Source organism: Notolabrus celidotus, chromosome 10, assembly GCF_009762535.1.
Source record: "Notolabrus celidotus isolate fNotCel1 chromosome 10, fNotCel1.pri, whole genome shotgun sequence".
Classification (NCBI taxonomy): domain Eukaryota; kingdom Metazoa; phylum Chordata; class Actinopteri; order Labriformes; family Labridae; genus Notolabrus; species Notolabrus celidotus.
This window is the reverse complement of record NC_048281.1, coordinates 2472181-2492731: the sequence shown is the minus strand read 5'-3', so window position 1 is coordinate 2492731 and position 20551 is coordinate 2472181. Positions and strand designations below refer to the sequence as shown.

The window sequence follows — 20551 nt, the reverse complement described above, 5'->3', positions numbered from 1 at the left end:
TATTGCAGCTGTCGAGCGATTGTGACGTAAAGAGGCGGGCTTTGAGCCTCCTTGCCAACAGCTATAGTGTTCCCGCCTGTCAATCAAGTCAGCTGTGCCTCTCATTGGAAGACTCGTAATCTAAATATCCTCTAAATTGCTGCATTATGAAAATATCCCCCCTGTACAGTGTGTGCCGATCAAGAAATGAGCTATCCAGACGATTACACTCGTTTTTTTGAACCAGGCTGTAAACATGTTTATTTCTGCTGTAAAGATCGTCTTCTTTGAATTGGTGTGTATGTGGTTTCTGGTACTTCCAGAGCCAGCCTCAAGTGGACACTCGATGAACTGCAGTTTTTGACACTTCCACATTGGCTTCAATTCTCGCGGCCGGAGGTTGCACTTGGGTTTAGCAGTAAAGAAGTATGAAGACTAACATTTGATCAAAGATGGGTACATTTTAGATCTTTTTTTTTTTAATATAGTACAACAGAGTATTACATGGTGTAACAATTTGGTTTGAAACCCAGGACAGGAATCATCCATTTCTGGGTCTTTAGATGATAAAAAATAAACTAAGTTATAAGAGTAAAAAGAAAAAAGGGGTTGATTAAAAAAAACATTTAGAAACGCATCAAACAAAAGTCATAGAAATACATATTCAACTTTTGTCACTTTTGTAATACAGCAACAAAGACTAGGACTAGTTGGATAGCAATATATTAGGAACATGCAATTTCAAAGGTTACCTCAATAACACTAAGACAGTGTTGAAGTTGACATTCAGAACAGAAAACACAAACAAAGAAGTAATTGTCATTTAATCATTAAAGTCAATAAATACTTAACCCACACTATGATTCTGGGAGCTGGAGAGTATTTGTTTGAGTTTCTTTTGGCAGCATAAAGAGGGAGCCTTAGATCACAGAGATGAGTGTAACAAGGCTGTTTGTGCAGCGATGCATTCTCTGCTGTTTTCTCTTGATGCGTTGACAGAAGCTGAGCGGTGGCTGTTTTTAGTGCCTGTCAACACAGCAGCATGACAGGCTACTCAAAAGTTTGAAGGAGGAGGCTTTTTCCTTGTAATACACTGTTAATGTAGTCTAGATGACAGCGGTGGATTCCTTCACTGGGCCTCAAACACAAGGTGGTGTCACTGATGCACTTCGCTAAAAAATGAGACAAGAAGTGCTGAATGAATTGGACTCTTAATTAGATTCACAAAGTCAGATGTAGCTCCCTTTCATAGATCTATCTGCATTCCCCTGCCCGGACCTTGCAGTGTATTTGTGGTCTTTTCTGAAAACAAGTTTGTTTTTAATTACAGCTGACCCCGCACGGTTTGAGTGAAAGGTAAAAGACTAAAGTAAAGGAGATGAAAGTTTTCAAAGCTCTGCTGCCTCCCCCACTGTCTTCATGATGACACCAAATAGAAAACCTTTTATGAGAGGGGACACTCAAAACAGTCCGGCCAATCAGAGGCCATCATCTTGTCAAAGGACCAATTAGATGCCATCTTTCCATCATTGGTCCAATTGCCATGTTATCATTGATACAAATTACTACTGTGGTGACTTGTGCCCCTTTGATGCTATTGCCGGATTTTACCTTCACATGTGTGTGTAAAGGCTGATTTATACTTCTGCGTTTAATCAACGGCGTACCCTACGCCGGGGGTCCTCCTCTCCATTCTTCATGTAATCATGTCTGTATGATAAACAGCAACATGTATCAGCTGTAGATTAACAGAACACGCGACCGGCTATCAGAGAGACCACACTGCCCTCAGGCGTTTCGGCGGAGAATTGCTGCGCGAAACGGACACACCAATGAAGTATGTGGTGCTCATGTCCGCGTCAGCCCCTGCTGCGTAGGGGAGACGCAGAAGTATAAATCAGCCTTAAGACTTACCCTAAAGCACTGCTCTGGTGTATACAGATGCTTGACCTCCAAACACTGTGTCCACATTAAAGAGGGTTAATATTTAGACCTAAAACACAAATTGGTGAGATGGATGGGACAGCGAGTCTTTAAGATCCCCCCCCCCCCCCCCCCCTGGCCCCAGTCAACCAAGGTGTCCCTCAAGGATCTGTGCTCAGTCCCCTACTCTTCACCATCTACATGTTCCCACTCATGTGGATAGCTGTTCCATCTCCCCATCTCCTGAAGTCCGCAACCTGGGTGTCATTCTTGACTCTCCCTCTCCTTCCAGTCACAGATCAAATCTGTCACCAAGTCTGCCTTCTACCACCTAAAAAAAACATGTCCCGTCTGCGTCCATCTCTCTATGATTCAGTTGCGGAGACCCTCGTCCATGCATTCATTACCTCCTAGCTGGATTACTGCAATGGAGTCCTGTTTGGGGTATCCAGCAATGCCCTGGACAGGCTCCAATATGTGCAGAACTCAGCTGCCAAGGTTCTCACGCATACTAAGCCCTGGCAGCACATCAACCTCACTCTCATGCACCTCCAATGGCTCCCTGTTTAGTACCCTCCCTCCTATAAACTCCTCCTCCTCACCTACAGATCCCTCCATGCCCTTGCCCCCCAATGCCTGGCTGACCTCCTCCACCAACACACTCCACACTGGAACCTACGGTCTTCGGACCTGGTTCTCCTCTCCATCCCCCGGACTAAGCTGCGGACTTTTGGAGACAGAGCCTTCAGTGTGGCAGCCCCTACTCTGTGGAACTCTCTCCCTCCTGAAATCCGCAGCGCCCCAACCCTGGACAGTTTTAAAGAAGCAGTCAAAACGCACCTTTTCCTCAAGGCCTTTCCCTTTTAGATAGAGTTGTCCCCACCTACCCCCCAGACCCCCTACCTGACCCTGTGAACATCCTTGGGTTTTTGAAAGGCGCTGTATCAATCCCAGTTATTATTATTATTTATTATTATTATTATTAATAGTTCACACTTCAGCAAATTTCTTCAGACTAGAAAAGGGAGGAATGCTTTGAAAGTATCCTTAATATTTCTTTCAGTGAGATGACAGGGAATAATCTCCCTGCATGTTTAAACTACATGCAGTTAGAAGTAGTTCAAACACAAGTTCATTTTGGCATCAGCTGTGGACATAAGTCTCTTAGATGTTCTTGGTGTTAAATACTCAGACCATGCTGGAGACATGTTGCATGGAGCAAAAACTCCTGAACATCTTAGAAAGGACTGTAAAAGAATATTTAGTTCATCAAAGCTGTGGGTGAAGGGCTTTGAGCAGTTTAAGGGAGAATCTTTCCCTGTTTGCTAACTCATTACTGCTCAGTGTCTTGACACGTGAATGCACATTTACTTGTGCTTCACTTCAGTGTTAGATGAGCTTGGTTAGCTTGTAGTATCATTAAAAGAAGACTAAGCCTGCACATTTTTGATGAAGATAATATTCCTGTGGCATTCAGAGTTCTTTGTTAAGGTTTGAAGCTGGTCTGGGACTGTGCTGATGGAAGATCTGACTTCCTTCCTCCTTCCATAGGCAGATTTCTTTAACCTGCCAAGGGCAGATCTCTCCATCGCCTTCTGTTTTAGGGCAGATAATGATTCTCTTTTATTTGGAATAGGATTGCATTTTCTCTCTCTCATCCTCTAGCCTTCCCTCACCTTTACCTTTCCATCTCCCACTCCGCCCCCCCCTGCATCCCTCTCCCTCTCCGTCGGTCGGCCGCTGCTCCCTCCATGGCGGCGATGCTCTATCGCTCCGTCACAGCGAGAGCGAGGGATGAGAGACAAATCAAAACCACCTTATTTCCCCTCAGTCCCCCTCACCATGCCAGATTGAATTTGAGGTTTTTCATCTTCTTTCTCATCTTTCTCTTTTCCCTGCCTCCCTTGGCGTCCACTGCAAATTACCTGGATCCAAGCCATCTCACAACTTCATGACGCAGTATCATTTATGCATATGGAGTGGGATAGTCAGCAGCCCACGCTGTTGATTCCTTTGACTCCCTTTAAATCCACTTTTAGAAGTGTGTGTTCAAAATGATCAGTACTAAGATCTATCAAGCATCCCTCCTTGCTTCTTGCAAATCTGCATGCACGCAAATGTCTGCATTAGTTTTGCTGACTTTAATGTCCAATCATAGTTCATCTTTGAAGAAAAATGTAGAAGCGCGTCACAAAATGATTATCATTGATGTTCTGAACCTCATTTTACTCACAGTTTGATGACAATAAAAATGTAAAAGTCCGTTTTTCTGACCAGTGCTGAAGAGATTTGATTCAGAGCTTGCATCGATATGCATTCTTTAATATGTCAGTAACAAAACTGATTTACCTGGCATCTCAACAAACATACCTTAGGAGTTGGAGTATTTTCCATAGCCTTGATACCAGTCTTGAAAAAACTCTGCGGGAAATCCAGCAAATGGACCATATTAAAAATTGTTCCATGCATTTGAACCAAATAAACCTACATTTGGGCGCTGTCTTATATTTCCCTTATAGTTTTGATGTATTTTTGAGTATTCTGAATCTAGGTTACTATAATTTGCAGTTTTTTGTTCAATTTTTTGGTCAAACTCAATCAATATGGCCTTTTGAGTGTAATGGCAAATTTCAGTTCCTTTTGTGTTTTACAATGCGATGTCTAAACCTCCTAAACCTCCTAAACCTCCTTCCTGAATACACAACCCTGCTCTGGTGCAGATACCTGCAGCAGACAAAGGGTGTGAGCATACCTTAGGGGCCTCAGGTATAAATGTTTAGGTTTATCCCATACTAAGTTAGAATGAATCATTCTTCATTCTAACCTCTCGAGTGTTGACTGACCTTTTCTTTGCAAAGAAAATAAAACCTTGTCTGCCAGCAGAAGTCTCTATTTCATTATTCAGCAGTAACTGGAAAAACTTTCACAAAATGAGAGAGAGTAGAAACACTCACATTTATACAACAAGATCCATAGATTCACACAGCACACTTCACACGCAGCACAGCTTTGATTTTTCCTTCTGATCATGTCTTCATTTTTGAGAATCCCGACTACTCTGATTTCCTCACCAACACTGCATGCTGTTATTTTAAATGAATAGAATGATTTCAAAAGGGATCATTAATCTCACTCAACACCAAACCATCAGATTTTACTTCAGGTTACAGAGCGCTGTGAAAAAGTCTTTTCTGAAAAGCTGTGCCCTTTACTTCTAAAGACACACACATACACAAACAGACGCACTCACACTGGTTTTATGAAACCTCCCCGCTGATTGCACCTGAATTCAGGAGTAGTTACAGATTTATGACCAAGGCGGTCTCATCTGAAAATCAAAACTGACAGCCACATTTGCATTGCGTGCTGATTAAAGTGCACAGCAGTGTGTGTTGGAGGAAGCTTGAATACATGAATAACACCACAGTGTTGTAAAATATTAAGTTTCAACTTAAATACACTGTCTCTGATACTCTTAGCCCTTATTACCTAACACTTGATCAGGCCTCAGCACAAGCACTGAGGACAGTAGACTTCTTTGTAGGTGAACGACCAATTAAAGGCGTTAAAACTTTTCTCTCTCGGGAAGTTAAACTCAATAATTTGAAGTCTGGAAGCATGAAACAGTGCAGGAGTAACAGTGTGTAAGTGTTGCATGTGGATGTGGATGTGGCTTTGAGTAGTTGGATGAGTGTGGGGAGGCCAGCGGCACCTGGATCCTGCTACCTGAGAAAAATGACTCTCATCTCCCACTCCGCTGGACCTGCTCCCACCCATCCTCCCCTCACCCCACCTTTTCATTTTCAATTATGGGTTAGAATATGAATCTTTAATAGGGTGATAATTGTGCTAGCATATTTGCTGTCACCCACCATTAGCCCAGATTAATTAGCCCATTTACTTTAGCTTAAGAAAGTGTCTGGCTGAGGAATGGGGGCACTGATGGAAGACGAGTGGAGAGAGAGTAGAATCAGCACAATCTGTTCTGTATCAAAATGCCATCTTTCTCCTGCTTTCTCTCTGTCTCTCCGTATCGTTCGCCTCTCTGCCTTCTCCCTTAACTTTCCTCTTTCTCTCATCTTACTTACTTTGTTAGTCTGTTTCATCAGTCTGCACTCATCCGCCCCTGATCTCAGGAATATATTCTGTGTTGCACTGTGGCTTTTTAAGTGGTTTTGTGGGGGGACTACAGGGAAAGTCGTGCAGTTGAAACTTTCTTAAAACTATGACTTATGTAATTAATAGTTATTTGTTAGTTGATATAACTAACCAAATGAAGTCCCTTGCTGAGAGGATATTTTTGGAGATCACTATTTTATTGTCCAGGTGACTGAATTATTATCAGAGGCTTAATACCTTATTAGGGATGCACCGAGAATTTGGCCACCGAAAATTTTTGTCTAAAAATGTCCCAAAAGTGCAGTTTCAGTTTTCAAAGTCAAAGACTTTTATCACCGAAACAACACGTCCGAAACAGAATGTTGTGATGATGACAAGCAAAAACCGCGCTTGTCTGGATAAGGACCAACATGTCTGCCTCTGTTCTTCCTTTAATTCAGCACTAAAGAGTCTTCTAAGCAAAGAGGTTGAGACGGACCACCGAGTGAAAACAATAAGAAGTACACTCTTAGAGTCTGTCAGCGCACGTTTCACTGAGATCTATTCAGATCCTCTGCACTTCATCACAAAATGATCCAGGCTGCGATGGATGCAGAGAACCCGCTTGGAGACGGAGAAGCACAGAGCGCTGGAGAAGGAGAACAGAGCACAGAACAAAGGACTGGTCTCTCTGAACCAGATGAGGGGCATGCACCCTCGTTGTCTGATATGTCCAATGAGATCCTTGATGTTAGTGAGGTTAGAACACAGTCAGAGCCAGAAATGCAATGGTACTAATAATTGGCATAATAATTTAGTTCAGTGTTTCAGTGTTTCGTTTTCGGCCTTGGTTTCCTCATTTTCGGTTTTTGCCAAGAATTTCATTTCGGTGCGTCCCTATACCTTATGAATGACACAAATTAGGAATTTTTCGATTCAAATCAGTTATTTTATTTATTTTACAACTGTAAACTTTTTAGCTGTCTATTTTTACTATTTACCTCAAGTGACTCTGAAACAGTGAAAGCAACTCCAAAGGAGTGTCACGCACTACACTGAGGACAGCTTGGGTATGAAGGTTCATCATGTGTGCAGAGTAGAGCTGCAACTAACTACTATCTTTATAGTTGACTAATCATTGATTATTGAAAGGATTATTCGACTGACTGGATAACGGATTGTGCTCTTACTTAATGGTTCTAATTTAGTGATCAGCTTTTTAATTTAACATTACTCTTTAAGCTCCAAGCATGCCGTTAAGAAGCTTAATTCATGTAGAATGGATTCTTTGTTTTTACTGTGTAGTGTGATATCTGAAGTAACATGATTACAGTTTGATCCACTGTTCAGTGATAGGAGAGGAGGTAGAAAAAGAAATGAGGAAGAGCAAAAAAGATGAAGTGCTGCGTCTAGATTTTAAGGTGAGGGTCTGAAAATGTAAAACTCAGTTTAATCAGGAGAGACACAATTTGAAGATTAAAGGTTATTTATTACAACTTAATGAATGATGTAACTTGACAGAAATCTTTGGCGTAAGGACTCTATGGGGATCATTTTGTGAGTGTAGTATGTGTGAATTTGGCAGCTGAAGAAATCCCCCTAGAGTCCAGACTCTGGTGGTGGTGGTTGAAGAATCCTAGGAATTGAAGACTTGCAGAGACCAGGTGGAGATTGAGAGGTGGAGGGGTGCGCACCTTCAATGCAAGAAGGAACTAGCTGGAGAGACAGACACATTTAAAATACAGCAGAAAGTTGATAGGCTGACGATAAGGGTGTGCCACTGAGCTATTGGATGACAGCCGCCGCTGATTAACCAATGACAGCTAAAGAGGCGGGCTTTGAGCCTCCTAGCCAGCAGCTACAGTGTTCCCTACTGCGCAGACTCTGGCTGCAGAAAATTTACAAGATGGCAGGGTTCTGGAACGGGATATTTTGGCTTCAAAATCGTTCAATGGGAAAAGGCGGAGCGATGCTGTCCTTATATATACAGTCTATGGTCGTGCCAGTGAACAACTTTGCTTACATGTTGTGTCTTTTTTGTCACTCTGTCACCGTTTATTTTATTCACCTGGTACACAAAATACCGCCTTAAAAACTGCTGTACACTCCATTATGTGAAATATTTAAAGATGTGACATATTTAAAGAGTCCAAATCGATTAGGGAAGCTTGCTAAAGCAGTGAATAGAGCATGGGTTGGCAACAAGGCAAAGTGGACAGGCAAAGCCACCTCTGACCCAGCCTCCCCCCTTCCCTCAGAGGCAGTAACAGTGGAGAAATGGGAGAAAGACGGTTGCAATGATGGTATGTAGCATCAGAGACGGCATGGCGAAACACCAGTGTGTGTATGTGTTTGTCTGATGTTGCGCTCTCACTGTGTGTTTACAAGCCATGCCTTTCGAGCTTTTGCAATGCCTTAGAACAAAATGAAATGACACTCTGGGACAACAATATTTTGCTGTCAGGTTGCAGCGTATAAGTACAAAGACGTAGTGACTTCACTGTGGTGCTTTACTTTCATTGCTTTTGGTAATGTTACATTTTTTCAATAACAAAGCTCTGATGGAAAACACCACATCTCCGTCACAGCCATAAACAGCAGACAGAACAAACTTTCAAACTATTAGTAAACACTGTGGAGAAGTTTGCAACTTAAGAGCCAGATACTTCTTTACCAGAAGATGGTGGAGACTAAAAACAAAGCAAAAAAGAGGAGTAATGAACTCCCAATTTGTCAGGTAGTGAGAAACAAACTCAGTGTAATTTAGCATTGTCGCTCTTCAGCTGTCGATTTTGGAACGGGCAAATGTTTCCAAACCACCTCATAGAGTGACAATATGTCAGTAATGCAGGGACTGTTCCCTTGCCCCAAAGGGCTTCAGTGAAATGAGTGTTTTAAAGTTCAGTCTTGATTGACCTCTGGCATTTCACAAGCCACGAGAATGACAAACAAGTTGACATTCTCATTCCCCATTCATTGTTGATTTATACAATACCCAACACTGACCAAAGACCCTAAAAAGGCTGCAAAAGTCTGTCTGAGTGTTTGGCTTTCATCATAAGTGTATTTAACTAAAGTGAATAAAGTAGAAAACAGAGCCAGTTGCAGAAAAATGGATATCACCTCAGAGTTGGCGTTCATTGTCGGAGTAATTGGCAGTGTGAGCGCACATTTCAGATTCCATGAAATCATTTGATTCTATGTTAGTGTGAAAAATATTGCTTAATGGAGCTTTAATCGCACTCTCCACCTTGGGAGAAGTCGTGTGTGTGTGTGTGTGTGTGTGTGTGTGTGTGCGTGTGCGTGTGTGTGTGTGTGTGCGCGTGTGTGTGTGTGGCGGTGGAGTAACTTGGCCATGTCACTAGCTGTATATCTCTCAGCAGGCAGTGGGAAATGAGGTCTAATCGGAGGGATATTAAAGTCACAATAGACTGCTCCTGCTATTAAGGCCTGTCAGCCCTGGCCTCCTCTCTCACCTTGATATCTCTCAGTCTCTGAATATTTATATGCCTACATCACAGACTACTTACACAGTGCCCTATGTGCCTTTCTTTATTGTGTGTACGTGCTGAAGCATCAAGAAATTTATCATCACTGCAGCCACTGAAGGTCTTTGAATGTGTTTGTATGCATCTGTATCCCTCTCATCGTGCTTATGCAGTCCACCTTTGTGTCCTCTGATCTCCAGGTGCGGTGGGGGCCAGACTGCTCTCAGGTCAGAGCAAACCCGTCACTATGGATGTGGATGAGGAGGAGAATATGAGTGAGTCGACTCTGATTTTTGTCATTTTTCAGTCTGTCTGTCTTCCTTGTCAAAGCAATAGCTGGTTTCTACTTCTCAATGTCTGCCTGCATTTTTATTTTCCTTTATTTGTCTGCCTGCATGTCCCCCTTGTATTTCCTCCTGTCCTTAGCTAATGTGTAATCAGTGTGAACAAATCTGCTCGACAACACAAGCATTAGTATTATGCCTTACATGTTTTCTATGCAATACACTATAAAACGAAACCAACCTTAATACAAACCTAACCTGGGCACTAGTGGTGTAACGATTCTTTTTAACAATGATTCGATTCGTATCATGATTCGTGGTTGTCCATACTATTAAAGAACAATATTGGTTCATTTAGAACGATACAATCCAAAACGATTCAGTGACTTGAAATCGATTCAGTAACTTTTTAGCCAAAAATTCATCCAGTGTGACTGCGAAATAAATCCCTTGATACTGGACAGTCCTAGAGTCCTGTTGTTGACGTGATGGTTTTGGCCTGAGCCCAGTTTTGTCCTAGTCTCTGACTAAACATGCTGGAGAGGTCTGAGGCTTCTGCAGAGCTGATGTTAGCTTGATGAACGCTGCAAGAGGTGCCTGGACGGTCGGCGTTGTGTGAAATCCCATGGCGCCTTAGTAGGTGCCTGGATAGATTTGTGGTGTTGCCGTGGTAACTTTACTTGACCTTTACATATCCTACAAACAGCGAGCGACTTATTTAGAACATCTCCGTCTTTGCAAAAGCCAAAGTGTTTCCTCTCACTGGACCGCAATGGTGGCTTGATCATTTCTGGCTCTCCAGCTTCTCCTCTGCCATCCTCCATGCTATGTTTTGTTGTCTGCTGGCGCTTGGTGATGACATCACAGACAGGTAGCCTGAATTGAGGAACGTTTAACGTCTTTATCATTAAAAGTGTAAAAAAAACACATCCATATAAAGTCTGCTGTACTTAAATCCAATGTGTTATTTCCTAGTATGGATACAATCGATTTATTACCTTTTAAAACGATGTTAGATCCATATATGTCGTCTGGAAGGCCAACTTGCCGAGCACAGATTAATGTAGTCGGATCATAGGAATATAAATCAATACATGGATGTAGTAGATGAATCGTTACACCCCTAATACACAGCAGACGCTGAGCTGTTGAACGGCTGAAATTCTTTGAGACCAGGGACAACATATAACTTTCAAAACTTAAAAAGAAATGTCTTCTTGGTTCCCAAATGTTTACAGACTATTGTTAAAAGAAGAGGTGATGCAACGCAATGGTAAACATGCCCCTGTCACTTTTTTGTTTTGTAACCTGTTGCTGTGATCAGATTTAAAATAAGCTTTTAATTTTCAAAAGGCAATATGTTTTCTTTGGTCTTTGCACCATTTTAAATTAAATTAAGAGTTGAAATGATCTGCAAACCATCAAGTTATTTTTTAATCAACATTTAACACATTGCCACGACCTCTTTAGAATTAGGTTTGTAAGAAAATGAGGGTTTGTATCTCATTAGTTTGTATTCTCATTAAGTCCCCCCTGCACAAGCACAAAGGAGACAATCACTGTCCTAACCTGAACCACCTCACAGAGCAGTCAGACACACAGATACAAGCCGCTGATTTAACGGAAACTTTTTGGGGAAGAGCTCATCATTACATCTGAGAGGCTTCAGGTCATATTACAGATTCCCTTTAACTCCATTTCTCTCTTCAGAAAATCTTCTCCACTCCGTCGTATTGAATTTTAATTAGACATTTCAGTTGAACTTGATATCTAAGGCTCAGATGGCACGGGAAGACATGATTAAATGTGTTTCCCCTCATCCTAACAATCTTAACAAAATTCAAAGAGAGCTGTCATCCGAGCAGTTCCCTCACCTGCGATACAAAAGTTCTTCTTCTAGTGCCACACTCAGTGTTTCTGCTCTGAGGAGAGACATGTTGTTATGTACTATGTCAGAAAGGCAGAGATGCAAAGTAATGTTATTCAAGGCTCTGAAGCTTTTTTCTTTCATTTCTAGTCAGAGGATATATTTGAAGATAAAACACAGTCCAAGCTCACACATCCCTCTTTTAGAATACCGAGGGAACACCAGAGGATATAAACATAAAAATCTTCTCTAACTTTTATGTGACAACCTTTGCAGTTCTTGAAGTTCTTTAATCACATGAATCATCCCAAATGAAACCCCCAACAAACACATGAAATGAAGTTGTGATGAAAGACTTTTTGTCTGTGTTATTTGGTTCATGCAATCCCCACAGGGATTTGAAGCTCTGAAAGATCCAAGCACACGGGATCTTTTGTCTTTGCATTACTAATGGATGCTGATTACACAGATTCTGGCATGAGAATGACCTTAACTGCATGTTTGTGCTGTAATCTGATGCATGATGTCATGGCTTTTTGCTCTAAGGCTTTTGTCATCTGATCTGGTGTTAGGCTCTGGGGTCCTCTTGGATAACAATCATCCTGCAGAAACGCTGTTATTTTATCAAATGAAAACAATCAGTTTGACGTTTGTTGAATGATAAACATTACAATGGAGAAAGGGAACCCCATTTTTTTCCTGTGTGCCATGGTATTCATCGTATTTGTCTGTGCAGCATGCCAGAATTTTCAGATTTTGATCCTATTTTTGATTGGCTTATTGGTCCCTATTCCCATATAGTATAACTCTTTTAGTAGAAATACTAATTGATAACCACAGATGTTTATTTATAGGGCCCTGTGATTTATGTCAGTGTGTTCAGTTTTAAGAAAGCTCCTCAACAGCTGAGCCACATTTTATCAACAGAACAAGTGGGAAATGTTGTGTTGAATGAAAAACAGAAATAGCCCAAAAAGAAACACATTTTCTTATTGGGGAAAAAGCTTTTATCTTATTTATTTTGATGAACAATTTGAAAAATTCAAAGTAATTTAATTTAATCCACTGATTTTGTTTTAACATATTTGTTCATGTAGTCCATTTTTTAAATGCTATATTCTGTTTTTCCCAATCCATAAATGTTGTGGCCCAGTGACTAAGTTCACTACTGATTCAATTCAACAGCAAGACCTACACCTTCTTTTTCTCAAATCTAAGCTCTATTTCACTCTTCTGAGACGGTGCTTTAGCAATGATCCATCTAATGCACATGCCGGTCAAGTACCTCCTTCTGACAAAGTCCTATGTGACCTCACATCAGTGCAAAAGAAGACAGTAGTGAGTGAGTGAGTGCTTTGCTTGTTAACGCATGCACCAGGAGTTCCTAGATTTATTGAACAGGCTGCTACTTGACAAGTGATTTAGCTCGTGGATGCAGAGTGATTTGGTTAGTTGTGAGCACTTACATTAAGGTTTATAATCATAATTATAACCTGCTCCCCACTAAGTGTTTTCCCTTGTTACTAAGGGGCTTTATTTGGGATTTGATTTTTTGGGAAACTCTTACTATTAAGGAGCTTGGTGGTCCTTTCTGATGTCTGAATATGTTTGGTTCTCATGTGTGCCTTACTTTACATTGGCATTGCTCCACTGCTAGCCGTTGATGGCCATAAATGCCTCACAAGCCTAGGTTATATTTACCCGAGGAGGGGGCTGTCAGAAAATGATAAGACCTGAAGCAAGCCCAACTGAGCAAGAACTACAGCATAAAAGGCCAACTGTCACCATGTTGTGTCACTTGAAAAGCACAGAAGGGTCTTCAGTGCACCCCATGATGCTCTGCCCAATGAGAGCTTTTTTAGCCATCCACTCTCAGCCATATACTGAGTAGCTTCTTAAAATAGTGTCCAGAACCAAATATATGTTACCCCACAGCCAATAACTGGGGCTCAGCTTCTCTGAAGGATGTCAAAAGTCATGGTCTTGGCTGGATGCCAGCTGCTGAACCAGTTATTGCACAAGTCTGTGAGCACAAGTGAGCACTAGTCTGTTGTCCATGTCAGTTATCAAGGAGGTACCAGACCACTTCTGTAATGATAGCTGCTTCTTGTATGGGCTTATCAAGCCTCAGAGCCATGAACCAAGCAATCAGTTAATAAACTGGACCTTTATGGGTTCTGGAGCACCTTCCACAAGGGCACTTTCCAAACAGGTGGAGTGTACTTACAAAATGGTATGGGGCTCACAAATAGGTGCCTTAGACTTTACCTTTGCCAATAGTACTATATTTTTTATAAGTCATTATTGGACCAGATGCTTTCAGCTTCAGGTAGGGGACATTCAACAAGGTGTGTTTTAACTTCCTAGTAGCCCTACTGGATGCTGTAGATTGAGATTTGGGCTGTGACCACCTGGGCAACAACAGCCACCTTTGATCATTTGTTGCTGCCCCTCATGCAGTGATTGCAGCAGTCTTTCAGAGAACCTGCAAGTCATTGCATGTGAGATGGGTTTTCTGGTGACTATGCTTTTAAAAGTCATCTAGTGCTAAAGCACCACCTTAGGTTGTCAGAAAAAATGAAATAGACACAAAACTCTGGTGGTCATTCAGTAGCCATAGATTGTAGTTACACACATCACTCTTTTTCCATGTGGTCTATTTGTTGAAAAGGGAGGCAATGATCTAAAGGCATACTGTATATATTGAAATATTACAGAGAATATAAATGTAAGTACTTTTGAAACTTGTAAGTTTGCTGACATTGTGGCTCTCCTAGCGGTAATTGGGCACGGTAACGCCTTCCTCCTTGTCCTTATTTATTGCAGGGCGTTAACAATATTATGTGGAATACACGCACACACCAAAAAATATTGCATGTTTTTAATGCACACTTTCTCTTCAGCTGAATGATATGCAGTTTGTTTTCATGGTCTTAGAAATATGTCTTTTATTTTCCTTGCCTTTAGATGTGTCTATTGTAGTGTGCAGATGGTACCAGCATGTTAGTATAATTTGCAACCTGAAACACTGTTCTTTGACAAACTCCATGGGGGGATCTCAGAGGCGCAGGGTCTTATGAATGGCACCTCATTAGAAACTGATTTCAAATTCAGATTGCACCCATTTTAAATATGACAGTCATTCCTTTTCCAAATCTTATGTGAAACGGGTAAACAACTTTTTAACATCCCAGCGTGTCACCAGTCAAGCCTTTAGGATCCTGCAGTAGGGGGAGTCTTCTCCTTCTGCCTCTTTGATGTATTCTCCTCTTTGCCTGGTCCTCAGCTCCTCCCCCTGCACTTCTCCCTTGCACTCCCTCAACCCGACCTACAATCCCACTCATGCACACTGCGGCCTCTCTTTCTCCTGAGTACCGCAAGGAGTAACCTATCAAGCCTTTGCTGAAGGATGTTATAAATGAAAATTTTTGCCAATATTCCATCCACTTTGCTAACTGGATTCAGTGATATGTGTTCCCCAGGACGGTGTATTTCAAAGCCTGCAGTTAAAAACTGAACCTTTTAAATGTACCCAATTTCTCTGTAAGCACTCAAGCGATTAAAAATTGATAGAGTGGATGAGAAGCAAAACTGTATGTGTGTCATGTTAAGATTTGAAATATGTGCTTGTATTTGTGTGCATTTATGTCTTAGGCTCATAACTCTGTGCAACCTGAAAAGTCTAATATTCTTCTCCCATTTCACCCTGATCTTTAAAATAGCCAACCATTATAAGTTAAACTTTAATAATGAATTTAAGTCAAGAAATTAATTCAAACAAAGTTAGAACTGAAATGTTGTTTATTTGACCATGGGTCAGTTGAAATAAATCCATGTTATTTAGAATTTGTGTTCTATTATCTGTAGTGATATTAATAGATTGTAGGTTAATATGGTCAGTAAAACAAAGGCAGCTTCACTTGCTTTTTTAAAGGAACACAAATCATTGGTTCAGTTCCAAAGAGTGATAAAGGAATCTATAAATTTTGCATTTACAAGATCCTGCAACGAAGGCGTTGTAAGTTACTCTTTCTGGGCACCGCAGGTTCGAGCAGCACCGATGTTAAGGAAAACCGAAACCTGGACAACGTGTCCTGCAAAGACGGGGTGGGAGTGGCTGAACAGCTCCCCAATGGCAGCGGCCTGGGCAGTCGAAAGAGGCCCCTAGAAGAAGGAAACAATGGACACGCGCACTCAAAGTTCCGGGCCAAGAAGCGCAAGAAAACACCAGGGCCAGTTCTGCCCAAGAATGCTCTGATGCAGTTGAATGAAATCAAACCTGGTCTACAGTACAAACTGCTGTCTCAGACAGGACCGGTGCATGCACCAGTGTTTGTCATGACTGTTGAGGTCAATGGACAGATGTTTGAGGGCATGGGCCCAACTAAGAAGAAAGCTAAACTGAATGCAGCTGAGAAAGCACTGCGTTCTTTTGTCCAGTTCCCCAATGCATCTGAGGCACACCTGGCCATGGGTCGAACACTGACAGTGAACACAGACTTTACATCTGACCAGGCTGACTTCCCAGACATGCTCTTCAATGGCTTTGAGACACCAGCTGCACCTGAAGAATCCTTCTATGTAGGCTCCAATGGTAGCAGCTCTTTAAACTCTCTAGGGGAATACCCACTGCCCACACCACCTGGCAGCAACCTTGTCCAGGCCCCATTGCCCCCTCCATCAGCATTCAGCTCGCCCTCCAGTGGCAAAAACCCAGTCATGATCCTCAATGAGCTCAGGCCAGGCCTCAAATATGACTTTGTCTCAGAGAGTGGGGAGAGTCACGCCAAGAATTTTGTGATGTCAGTAACAGTGGATGCACAGACGTTTGAAGGTTCAGGGCGCAACAAGAAGCTGGCTAAAGCCCGGGCAGCACAGGCCGCCCTCTCAGCTCTCTTCAACATGCAGCTAGACCAGACACCATCCAGACAACCCATACCAAGAGAGGGATTACAGCTCCATCTACCCCAGGTAAGAGATTTTCTTCTCTTTATAGTTATGGGAAACTTGTGCAGAAACTAACCTGATCAAATCAGAAACTTATTGGTACCAAATGGGGCATCGGCAAATTGCATGGTTTTAAAAAAGTTAAGAAGTGGAATGTTTGTCAGTTAATCATTTTCACAGAAATGAACAGTTACCTGTTAGTCTTCAGTAACAACTGGAAGAATCCAGGGCATTTAGGATTTTTTGCATTACATCACTGTAAATGTACTGGACCGACATTAGCTTTGTAGTATTGGTAACGACTCTGGTCCATATTTCCTATACAGTAGGTGGCGGTAATGCACCCTAAAAAAGGAGTGTCACCCACCATAATTAAAAAGAATAGGTGAAGAGCGTAAGCACCGAGCATTGTAGGAAACAGTACCAAAGGGAGACTGGTCCATTGAGGATTTCTTAACAAATCAGTATGACATCTGAGTATTTCAGGCATACTGCGAATTTCACTTATTTTGTTACTGCAAACTAACCACGACATTTTGTCCAAATCAGTTTTGTACTGCTTTATTAACCTCTCCTACATTATCTCTGATGTTTCCTCTATTCTTTTTAATTAACATTAGGAATCCTGCGTCAATATTATCATAATAATATTTGCAATTGCTTTGCCAGACTCTATAATTAGAGCTACATCTACCGTGGTGGAAAAACGTTTTCAGACAGCCTTAAAATTTTACACAATCTCAAACATTGTCATGAAATATTTGTGGAAATTTTTTTTTGTGTTTCAAGCATTAGACAGACATTAACAAATACAAATTATATTTTTTGTTTATTGTTTACAAGAAACACTAACAAAGCTAAATTCTTCAGTTTCAATATGTCAGTTCTCAACATTGTCGGTATCTCTCTAGCCAATGGGAGATGAGCTGACAGACACCTGAGTTACTTGTTTTATGTGATTTTTATAATTTTATCTGCCAGACACCTGAATTTCTCTTCGGGAATCAATAAAGTACATTCTATTCTATTCTAGTCTATTATATTGTATTATATTATATTATACTGTATTGTATTATATTATATTATATTATATTATATTATATCAAATTCAACAAATAACAGAAAATGTGTTCAAAACTGAACAAAGAATAAATAAACCTGTGACTGGACTAAAAGAAATTGCACTTGAAGACCTAAGAGTGATTCTCAATGCAATATTTCACAAATGCATGGGGTGACTGAAAACTGTTTTCCAGCACTGTGTAGCAACCTTGCGTTCTTTACAGCAGGGGTGTGCCATTGAGACGTAACAGACCGTCACTATGGAGTACTGACCAATCAGAATCCAGTATTTAACACAGATGTGTTATAAATACTGTTAGACAATGATACAATGCAAGGCTGATGACTTGAAGACACTCCTTTTAATTCAATCACTAAAGATGTTGTAGTCACAACATATGAAGTGGGAATAACTTAACGACTGTTTGAGAAAGCAGCAGAGACTCCATGATGTAATGTTTGTTTATATTATTTTTGCTATTATATAGAAATCAAAGGAATACAGGATAACTTGTCATTTATCATATAGACCTGAAACAATCCTTCAAATTCAGGAAGAGTTGAAAATGACCACAGTGGGTGCTTGTATCTATGTCGTCACTTTACATTGGATACAGACAGTTTGTTTTCATGAAGCTACTTAAGATGCTAATGTTTGGTACATGTCCTATTTCTCTCTGAGTTCGGTTTATGTTTTTATCTTGGTTGAGTTTGTGTTTCTGCATTGAACTTTTGGATTCCAAAGAGGTGCAGTCCGAACTCTTCCACCTGTCAAACTCTGCTGTCCTGTTGTTATCTGTTCACCTCACTTGCCTCAGGTGTGCAGGGACTACAAGCGGAATGTTGCTTTTAATGCACCTGAAGAGGTCACTCTGAGAGAAAGATAAAACAGTCAGGGAAGCTAATCAGCACCACACACTGTCAACAGTCCCCTCCCCACAGCCTCCTTGTTTCTCTGTAACTCCCTCTCTCCACTTACTCACAACCGATTTATTCGACAAGCACCCCATTTTAATGATAGCGACCCCACTAATTGCTCTATTCATTCTCTGTCGCTTGGTATTTAATTCCTGCTGCCTGTTTCCATCTGGCAAGGAGCTAATGGGGAAAGATAGTTGGAGTCCACTGTTTCCAAGAAAACATCTGAACTTTGTTGTTTTTTTTAATAGTTGGAGTTGTTTTTGTCGACACTTCATCCATAAAGGTTTAAAAACATATTGAGAGACACGATTGGCAAAAAAAATAAGTGTTCTTGTACCCTCGCTCGAAAGGAAATATTAAGTTGAGATTTCCTTTTTTTCCAGAGTGATTGGCACTTTCTCTTTTTATATACCCGTATAGTTTAAAGGCTATTTCTTCACCATATACGACCTTGAGTTGAGAAAGTCAAATGATCTGGCTCCGAGTGGGTGACTCAGAAGTGGCAGGGAAGCAATATTGGACTAATCTCTTTAATTTGTGGTCATCCAGCCGTCTTCTCTCTCTTGGTTCTCATCATTTTCCATCACATTAGCAATGGATAAAGAGCCAGCAAGAGGATGTGGCTGTCCAAGAACAAAAGACGTGTGAAGTTCACTTGAGGTTTAGGTTGGGAACCTGGTGGAATGAAAATGAACGCTTTGTTCACATGTGTTGCTCAGCTTTGCATCTTTGGTTGTTGCTTTTTGTGATTCACAGTCCGAAGGGAGATGATAAATTATAGCTGTCATGCCAAACTCAGACAGCGCTGCTTGAAAGACTGTTAGGTATCCCTCAGGGGGTCAACCCAGTTTCACTTGTTGCCGTTTCAGCGCTCTGACTCTTGTTTTGGAGCTGAATGTGAACGCTGTGACAGGTACATGGTGCTCCAGGGGAGGATAACATCAGACGCGCTTTGTAAGCTGACACATCTGACACAAGCTTGTGTTTGTGTGGATGTGTTTTTCTTCCTGCTGTGTGTTTGCGTGCTATCTGTGCCTGTTTGTTTGTGTGTGTGTGCGTGTGTGTGTGCGTGTGTGTGTGATTCCAGGTTCTGGCTGATGCAGTCTCCCGTCTGGTGGTGGATAAGTTCAGTGAGCTGACAGAAAACTTCACCTCCCCCCATGCACGTCGGAAAGTCCTAGCAGGAGTTGTCATGACAACAGGTAGATTTGGGGAGGAAATGGTTCTTGATATTACGCTTACAAAATAAGGCTCTGACAGTTTTCAAGAGTATCTGAAGCAAAATTCAGGTTCATGGAAGATCCAGGTTCTGGATTCAGTGAGGTAATAGATGATATAATTCACAGTTAAGGAATGTTAAGCACAAGATTATTCAGAACAGCTCCATTAATGTTTCTTTAGAGAAGAGAACGGCCTGCTCATCAGAATCTATAAAAATCTCCATGAATTATAAAACAGCAGGTTATGTTTTAGACGTATCAGGAGTTATGCAATATGATTACATCATTTAAACTCATAATTAAAGTTATTTCTACTCATGTCATAGTCTACACTATTCATTTTTGACAATAATTATTGTGATGAACTTTAAATATGTCCTTGTATCATTTTAGATGAGACAATCCAGTAGTACATAAAATAGGCTAAGAAGTCCTTGATTAAATTTCAATGACGTAGAAGAATCTACCTTAAAGGTACAGTGTGTATTATCCAACAGTATTTAGCAGAACAGATGTAATAAAAATTGAATATGATATTCATAAGTTAGTTTAAATGACTGTATTATCACCTGATTATAGAAATAATGTAGTTTTTGTTAACTTAGAATGAGCCATTGATACAACAACAGTCATGTGTGTTTTCTTTACAGGTTGGAAAAAGAGAGGTTGTTGTGTGCATAATGGTTTAGATTGATAGACATTTTTGATTATAGAAACTAAACAAATACTCATACTTATCATGCATCACAGGAGCGTCTTGTC

At 41.0% G+C, this 20551-nt stretch overlaps 1 protein-coding gene across 6 annotated transcripts in view; it reads left to right on the top strand.

The window, feature by feature from the left end:
- The window catches only part of adarb1b (adenosine deaminase RNA specific B1b), a 197386-nt gene that overhangs the window by 157373 nt on the left and 19462 nt on the right, over positions 1 to 20551 (top strand). For 5 of the 6 annotated variants that reach the window (XM_034694485.1, XM_034694483.1, XM_034694482.1 and 2 more), the window contains 3 exons: positions 9689 to 9763; positions 15685 to 16610; positions 19657 to 19771. In XM_034694485.1, the coding sequence (XP_034550376.1) occupies positions 9736 to 9763; positions 15685 to 16610; positions 19657 to 19771 (1069 nt within the window). In that variant the 5' untranslated portion in view covers positions 9689 to 9735. Of the gene's footprint in view, positions 1 to 9688; positions 9764 to 14925; positions 16611 to 19656; positions 19772 to 20551 lie in introns of all 6 variants that reach the window. The other variant, XM_034694486.1, reaches the window with a different exon arrangement.